This window comes from Triticum dicoccoides, chromosome 3B, assembly GCF_002162155.2.
Source record: "Triticum dicoccoides isolate Atlit2015 ecotype Zavitan chromosome 3B, WEW_v2.0, whole genome shotgun sequence".
NCBI classification, from domain to species: Eukaryota; Viridiplantae; Streptophyta; class Magnoliopsida; order Poales; family Poaceae; genus Triticum; species Triticum dicoccoides.
This window is the reverse complement of record NC_041385.1, coordinates 64,164,803-64,173,205: the sequence shown is the minus strand read 5'-3', so window position 1 is coordinate 64,173,205 and position 8,403 is coordinate 64,164,803. Positions and strand designations below refer to the sequence as shown.

At 41.6% G+C, this 8,403-nt stretch overlaps 1 protein-coding gene across 1 annotated transcript; it reads right to left on the bottom strand.

Moving 5' to 3' along the window:
- Positions 1-263: 263 nt before the first annotated feature.
- LOC119279288 (putative disease resistance protein RGA4) lies at positions 264-4,557 on the bottom strand. Its single transcript, XM_037560583.1, has 5 exons — positions 4,491-4,557; positions 4,262-4,400; positions 3,965-4,160; positions 2,389-3,590; positions 264-2,201 (listed from the first exon to the last, which is right to left on the bottom strand). The coding sequence occupies exons 4-5, from the start codon at positions 3,502-3,504 to the stop codon at positions 264-266; spliced, it is 3,054 nt and encodes a 1,017-aa protein (XP_037416480.1). The 5' UTR covers positions 3,505-3,590; positions 3,965-4,160; positions 4,262-4,400; positions 4,491-4,557.
- Positions 4,558-8,403: the final 3,846 nt, after the last annotated feature.

Genomic DNA, 8,403 nt, shown 5'->3' with positions numbered 1-8,403 from the left:
AGACACTTGACAACTTGTATGCTTTGCAGTCTCCTGCCAGTGGAGATGTACTGATTCTGAAATTTGTATGGAAAAGGTCTAAGCACATTTAGGTTGCATAACATATATAGTGGCACACAACTGAACAAAGATACAATTTGTGCATGAATCCACTGATCGAGAAAACTGAATTGTCGGAACATGAATCATGGCTTCTAAGAAAATCAAATATACAATAAAAAGTATCCAACCAGTATGCAGTGTTCATATATACCTTGTGCCATCTAACGCCATGTGTAGACATCCAGTTCTTCGCCAAGAAGTCGCTGGTGCTGCTCTTGGAGCCCAGGCACCCACCGGGAAGAGACCTCTTGCATATCCTCGCCCAGCCACAGCTGCTGCAAACTGCCCAGACCCTCTACATGGCTTAAGTTTGGACAACCAAATACACGCAGCTCTGTCACTTCAGGGACGCTGCAGATCCTCTCCAGGCCTTCGCATTTAAAAATAACAAGGTCCTCAGAGAGCACTGGGCGATCCTCCACGGCCTTCAAGTTGTCCAGTCCTATTAAACAGAGCACCTTCAAACAAGCGGTGTCTTTTCCAAGCTGTTGCAGGAGATCCCTCAGCTTTGGGCACTTCATGAGCTGCAAATTCACCAAACGAGGCATCAGTCGCAGCTTTGCAGATGGGGCATCCTCTTTTCGAATATCAGCAGTTACATCCTCTCTCCGTTCAGCAGCAGCAACTTCTTCCTCACAAAAAGACCACACCTCCCAGTTGGGCATATCCATGAAGATCAACCATTCAAGTTTAGGGAAAGCAACCAACTCATTACACACAACATCACCCTTCTTGCAGCCAACAAATTCAGGTCCAACCTTGGTAACTGCATGTGCTCCATCAATTCTCAGAAATTTCAAGTTGGGTAGCTGCCAGATCGGTGGTAGTTCCACACATGATTTGACTTCTGTGAGTTTCAAGTATAATAATGAAGACAAATAGGCGGTAGCAAAGTAGGTAGGATACCGCGTACCAAAGAATCCATAAATACATAGGTCTTCCAGGTTGTGCGGAGGTATTAGCTGCTCAAAGACCTTCTCAGTATTACTAATGTCTTCTTCTGAATATGAACCCTCTCCACGTTCAGTCCACTCTAGCATTAGAGTTTTTAGATGCTTTTTGTCTGTAAGCACTGTATTTGTACTGCAGTGAGCTGCTCTTTCCAATTTAACAAGAGAAAGGTACCTCATCTGCGACCAAGAAGACAACTCTTCCAACTTCAATCCATCTTGTATAACAGCATTATCACTTCCATCACCAACAGGATAATCTCCTAAATAAGTGAGGAGCTTCAATTTCCCCAAGCCTTTTGGAACCTGGTTTATTTTTGTGCCAAAAAGATCAAGGCATCTTAAACTGCACAACAGGGTCATTGCCAAAGGAAGACTGTGCAGATCATCACACCATCTCAAGCTCAGTACTTGAAGGTTCTTTAGGGAGCCAATGGATTCCGGAAGACAAGATATGCCAGTATAATCCAGATTAAGTAGACGTAGATGTATCAATTTTCCTATATAGCCTGGAATGCTTTGTACAAGTGAGCAATTCAGTACCAAAACACGAAGAAGCAGAAATCTCTTGAACAATGTAACCTCAATGTTCCGTGGACCCCAAACAGTTAGGAGAGTCCTCACCTTAACTTCCACCTTATCCATGCTAGGCAACACTAATATATCCCCATTAGCTGCGACAGCAGTAACACGTCGCAGTTTTGACATATTTTCGCCCCTTAATGATTCAACATCTCCAACAAAACATTCTTCTCTTGATATATTTAAAGCAAGCTGTCTTAAGAGGTCATGCATTTTGCATTTAGCCTGGTCAAACAATATCCTGTCTGGTTGGAGGAGATTCCGATGTATTAGCTCGTAGTAGTACTCTTCTGCTATGTCTTCTAGTAGTTGGCCTTGCTGCTCCTCAATGAAGCCTTCAGCAATCCATAACCGGGTAACTTGATTACGTTGAATGGTAGAATCTTCAGCATACAGAGCACAATATAGGAAACATTGCTTCAGACGATGTGTTAACTCATCATAGCTTAGATACAAAGCTCCTTGTATTTCATCCAAGAGCATGCTCTGAGAGCCAACATATTTGCCCAAATACTTTTTCCACTCATTCTCCGTTAGATCTCTGCTTGCCAAAGCACCAGCGGTCACCTTGATTGCGAGAGGGAGACGCCCGCATTTACGAACAATCTCAATCCCTGTGTTTCTTAAATTCTGCATGTTTTTCTCTTCATCAGTGTTCATCAGAAAGCATGCTCTGGGATCCAGCATATCTGCCCAAAAACCTTTTCCACTCATTCTCCGTACGACCTCTGCTTGCCAAAACACTAGCGGTAACCTTGATTACAAGAGGGAGGCAGCCACATTTACGAATAATCTCAATCCCGATGTTTCTTAGATTTTGCACTTCTTTCTCTTCATCAATATTCATGCTCTTCCAAAGTAGCTCCCATCCCATCTCTACTGACATGAGATCAACTCGATGGGTATGTTGTACACCTATTCTCATTGCAATTTGATCATCTCTTGTGGTTACCAATATTACTCCGACAGTTGTTTCATGTAATGCAGGTCTTAATAAATCCATCCATATGTTTGAATGCCACACATCATCCAGAACTAGAAAAAAACTCTTCCCTTCAATTGTTTCTGCAAGCTTCCTCTGCAGCTCAGCTATGCTTTCACCTTGCTCATGATGCACACCAATATTGCGGAGAACCTCTTTAAGAAGAGTCACTTCACTGTAGTCTTGTGAAACACAAATCCATGCGTGCATCTGGAAGCTTGCTTTTATTTTTTGGTCATTGTATATTTTCTGAGCTAGTGTTGTCTTTCCTACTCCGCCTGTTCCAACTATACCGATCTTGTATGACTTGTATTCTTTGCATGCAAGAACTAAGTCCACCAGCTTCCTGCTAGAATGTATTATCTCTTTTCCCACAAGGTTGGGCTCAACAAGGTTGGAACTTCTTATTATTTTGGATGTTCGACCATTTCCAGTAGGTTCTGTACTACTTTTGAATGTTAAAAATATATTGTCCTTTAAAATGTTCTCTATCTTCTTGTTGAGGCTTCTAATCCGAACAGCAACATCATGGCGTGGCCCAATGTTGCAAAAACAAGAGGAAACAGAAAGGCCTTTACATGCAACTGATTTGCCTGATGATGATGAAGGGTGGTCAGGAAGTAGCTTGTTTCCTTTACATCTAGCCACGTCCAAGATTTCTTCAACATCATACATAACATCTCTCAGCTGATCAAGCCAATTGTTTACTGCTCGCTCCTCTGTCCTCCTTTTCTCAGCATCATATATGCAACACCGTATTAGTTCTACTCGTCGCAGTACTTCTGAGAGCTCTTTTTCCACCCCTAGGATTAATATGGCTTCATCAATAATGATATCTTTCAACTTATTGGCACATGATCCAAGTAAACATGCTAGAATGGCTGCCATCAAACAAATGAAATTGCACGAACAAGGGGGAGGTCCACCAAAAAATACCAGGGTGACTTGTTTCAGAGAATGGCAAAAAGTGAAGCCTGAAAATGAATACACAATGTATGTTAATATGCTTTCACAATGACAAATGTCTCTCTAATATATATTGGTATAGAAGATATTTAACGAATTTAGAATTGAAGCTATGCAGTTTATCTGCTTGTGCTTGCAGATTAACATGTGTTTTAGTTTTGTATGTTAAAATTATTTTGTTTTGCTCAGTTGAATAGCCATCAGATGGCAGCTGCAAATAAACACCGAATGTTGCACTGAGTCAGCTACATATTTTTGTTTCTCAGGCCTATCTTAAGTTCTTAACGCATAATTGGTTTCTAGACTCGAAATCATGATAATTTATTACGCTGTAGTCATGAAAGTAAAGTTGCAAGCTCTGAAGTACAATAGCAAGTCTTACCTTACAAACCAGTCTTCCAGTAAGGAGAAAAACATCAATAACAACAATCAATAGTGATCATTTTGAAGATGCATTTTACTCCGATAGTCAGCCCACCTCCTCTAATAAGATCTCGTAAGATTGAGCCCAAGCTAGAATAAAAATGGATAATAGAAGATTATCGGTCAATCACCATGAGAAAACCATGCTGCTACACCTGCAATACATAATAGAAGACTATTGATCAACTAGTGAACAAAAAGGCGTACTACTACGTATCAGATCCAGAAGTGCAGAACATCAGAACCCAATACATACCTGATGCCAGTAATTAAACTGATAAGACAGCGATGAGAGTGATACAACATCGATGAGAGCGGCGCAGGATCAGTTCTATTATGAGTGATCTGTGGAGCAATAGGAATGGCCAACACAATCGACTGAGACAAAACTTTCCCTGCATGCAGTAGAGGTATACTCTGATTAACTGGAGAAGATGAATGGAACGAACAAAACCTTTAAATTTCTTGATTTCCTGCTGTCTTACCAGATCCACAATACCACCAGCATACTGGAGGCAAGCAGGAGTATAGGAGTATAGGACTGTAGCAAGAGCAAACAGCACTAGTTACCAAAGCCCCTCTCCCCTGCTTGTGTAAAAAACAATGCAGTCTATGGCTAGACAGCTAGCACACTCCACAAAGACTGCCAGCTGCAATGGTGTCTCGAGTCTTGTGATAAAAATTAGGGAGCAACCCATTGGATGCTTATTGGCATAGATGTGCAGTTAACTACTAGTGGTCATCAGTACCAACAAATTGATTTGGTTAAATAGCACATATCCGTACCGGTGAAAAGATTAACTAGCTTTCCCGGCCTAATCTATTAGTATTGTTTACCTCGAGATTCCTAAGGACATGTGAAACCTGCAAAGAGTTTTGTTTCCATTGATACCCACAGGTCATGTCTGCTAACATGAGTCTACTACACCACAAAGGCGCTGTGTTACCGCGCCTGCCCATCTTGAAAAAGAAAAAGGAAATATTTGAGAAAATGTTGATATTACAATATTTGTTCAATGGTAGTCGGTACATTACATAGAAGACAATAACAAATAATGACATTTCAAATAGCGCTCAACAAGCAATCATAGTTGGTACAGCCAATCCACGTTCTGGATAATTATATTTATTCAACAATACATGACACAGCAAAGAATTATGAAATCAACATTTTTCGACAAATGGTATGAATGTGTAAATGAATCATCAATCATGCATAATTTGGACAAGGTTCTTCAATGGAGTCATATCCTTATTATTATCAGGCAAACTGCAGTTAATCAAGCGAATGGAAGTACCAAGCCCAGTACAAATATGTATCAGTAGCTGCTTACAAAATTGAATTTTCTCCCCGGTCAGGAGAGAGTTAATAGGGCTAGCAGATGATGTGTGTTCTTATGATGGGAGACGGCATTCTGACTAGGAACGCCAGAACCTGCTTGTTCAGACTTCGCTAGTTTCATAGCTTCTTCAAGTTGAGTTCGAGTTAGTGGCATTACCTAGCATAGACACAGGCTATGAAAAGCTATACATGTGTATACTTATAGACATCTACTCCCTCCGTTCCTAAATATAAGTCTTTGCAGAGAAATTCCACTATGGACTACATACGGAGCAAACTGAGTGAATTACACTCTGAAATGCATCTATATACATGTGTATCTAGTTCATAGTAGAATCTCTACAAAGACTTATATTTAGGAACGGAGGGAGTATAATTTAGAGACAACCGATCTTTAAAACACCAACAAGGCAACTGTTATCTGAAAATGCAGAAATGTAGAATCGACACTACTCATAAATCGATGTCATCCAGAATGCATGGCCCAACTTCTTACAAGTTTAAACCCTAAACACATCTAAGTATTCAGAATTGTCACAACCAAATCATACTAGAGGATTTTCCATCCAAAATACTTTGATATCATTAAATATTCAATTAATTGTTAACATACAAGTAAGTGTCAGGTTTTGTATACTGGAGAGAACATTAAGGTTCCGATTTTGTAAAATGAATAGACTATTCTGTTAGAAAGTTTAGTGTGTGCCTTCAATACAAGCAGAAAGCGAGAAACCAGAGACGAAATTTGGCTTGATTTCCCTATTAAAAGTAAGAACTACGGTAACTGTCATGAAGAAACACGTAAATTGAGGTGATATTCCATTTGCACACACCATAGCCTCCGGCATTAGATTCAAATTAATAAGAAAAGGACAGATATGTCCATACTAACATGCAGAGTCTCCTTTTCCAACTTTGGCAGGACAACTTAAAAAATTTGAATTCCATGATGATAAACTACAGTAGTTTTGAAGTAAATACAATATAATCTGCATATTTAAATATAAAGTTTATAAATGAGCAAGAGTGGTCCAAAGTTCACTAAAAAGGAGCCAAATCACTGCATCAAAAGGTTCACGCTTATAAAAAGCATATCTTGACAGGTAAAAAAGAACATATCTTGAGTTGAGGCACGATGAGTGCATCATGTGCAGGGACGGAGCCAGGGGTGGGCACGATGAGTGCACCATGTGCAGGGATGGAGCCAGGGGTGGGAATGCAGGGGGCATGGCTCCCCCCATGGTAATTTTTTCTTGAAAGAACCTGTATATTGTTAGTTCAAGATGCTCTAGATTTATATGTTTGCCCTCCTCCAACCTTTTACCTTTTCTATTGGCCCCCTCTAACAATATTCCTGGCTCCGTCCGATCAAGTGGTGAGGTAAGACTAAATATCATGCCTTGTGTTGTGATACATACTTCTGGCCTTCCCATACAAAACTGTGATACTCGTCCACGGTAACAAGTTTAATTAATTCCAAACAGTTTAAAAGGTGTGACAGAAGACAGAGTGTTCAAGTATTCAGCTAAAAAAATTCAGAGAGTTCTGGACCTGATATGCTTGCTTTGACTAGCATATGTCTGCCAAAGATTCAAAGAGGTGTGCCAGAACACAAAGTGTTCAAGTCTTCAGCTAAAAACACTCACAGAGTTCTTAACCTGATATGCTCGCTTCGACTAGCATATGTCTGCCAAGATTAACTTGCTGACGAGTGACCAGTAAGATTAAGGATATCATAGCTAGTAGTAGCATCTGGCAAGATGATATGGCTGCACAACAGGTTACAAAAAATAAAGATGCTCAGACAGTGCAGAAAAAATTAAGCAGGCTATATCTCGAGTCCTATGAAAGAAATTAACAATCTTCCCACTTGCTGACTGCTTATATTTGTCGCTGTTCACTTAACTAGTAGCATTCGTCAGTGCCAACTGATATACCTGTACCTCGAGATTCCACGGGGACACGTGAAACCTCCTGCAAGGAGCTTTTGTTTTCACAGATACCTGCAAATAGATTAAGTCTGCTCACATGCCCAACACAGCACATATATATTGTTTAGACCACTGTTTCAAATAGCCCGCTATAGCTCCGCTATAGCACGCTATAGCGTTTACAAAAGGTCTTGCGCTAAGAGACTTTGGTCCAAACAAATGAACAAACATTTTAAATAGCGCGCTATAGCTCCGCTATAGCACGCTATAGCATTTGAAAGAGGTCCGGCGCTAAGATGCTTAGCGCGCTATTTAAAACTTTGGTTTAGACACAACCCCTTGTAAATGGAATCAATGTATCTATGCGTTGTATCATAATTGACGGGGGCATATATTGTGAACATCACGTATTAGCTACTACTCCCTCCGTTCCGATTTACTCGTCGTGGTTTTAGTTCAAATTCGGAACGGAGGGAGTACTTGTTTTCTTGAAACACTAGGATAAAACAAGAACTAATGGTGGTCTTCTGGGTTAAGGACACACCGACACCGGTCGACACATCCACTCCTCAAACAGAAATGAAGCAACTGATGCCAATAAACACCGGTCCAAACATCAATTCTTTGGTCCAGAGTCCAGACCTTACATTTTCTCGCTACAAGAAGAGGAGGATTGAGATTAATTAATGCAATCTAATCTATCTAACCGGCCTGTTACTCTGATGGACTGGCAGACATTGGGCGGAGGCGGAAGCAGCAGCAGGAGGAGAGACGCCTCGTGGTCGCCCAGATCTCGCATGCCCGTCGGCGTGCAGGTGGCGCCCTCGGCCGCGAAGCAGCTGGCTGCGGCGAGCGCGGACGAAGCCATTAATTGCTGGGGGCGAGGGTGGCGCAGAGGAGTTAGTGAGGATAGCGGAAGCAACCGAGAGGAATTGCTGAAAGGTTGTATGGAGGGGAGGGATTTCAGTCGGAGGAGGATGACGACGACGGCCGTGCAGGGGAACCGCGGCGGCGGCGGCGGCTCCGTTCTGACGATGGGGAAAGAAAACGAGGAGATACCACAGGCCCAGCCCTGTAAGGGCATCTCCAGCCGTTAAGCCCCCCAGGAGGCATTTTTTTCGCCCC

Bases quoted from the DNA above. Each gene is read 5' to 3' on its own strand.
- LOC119279288 (XM_037560583.1), bottom strand. From the start codon at position 3,504: ATGGCAGCCATTCTAGCATGTTTACTTGGATCATGTGCCAATAAGTTG. The intron at 2,202-2,388 runs GTTACCGCTAGT...CTCGCAATCAAG, and splicing joins GCCTCCCTCTTGTAATCAAG to GTGACCGCTGGTGCTTTGGC.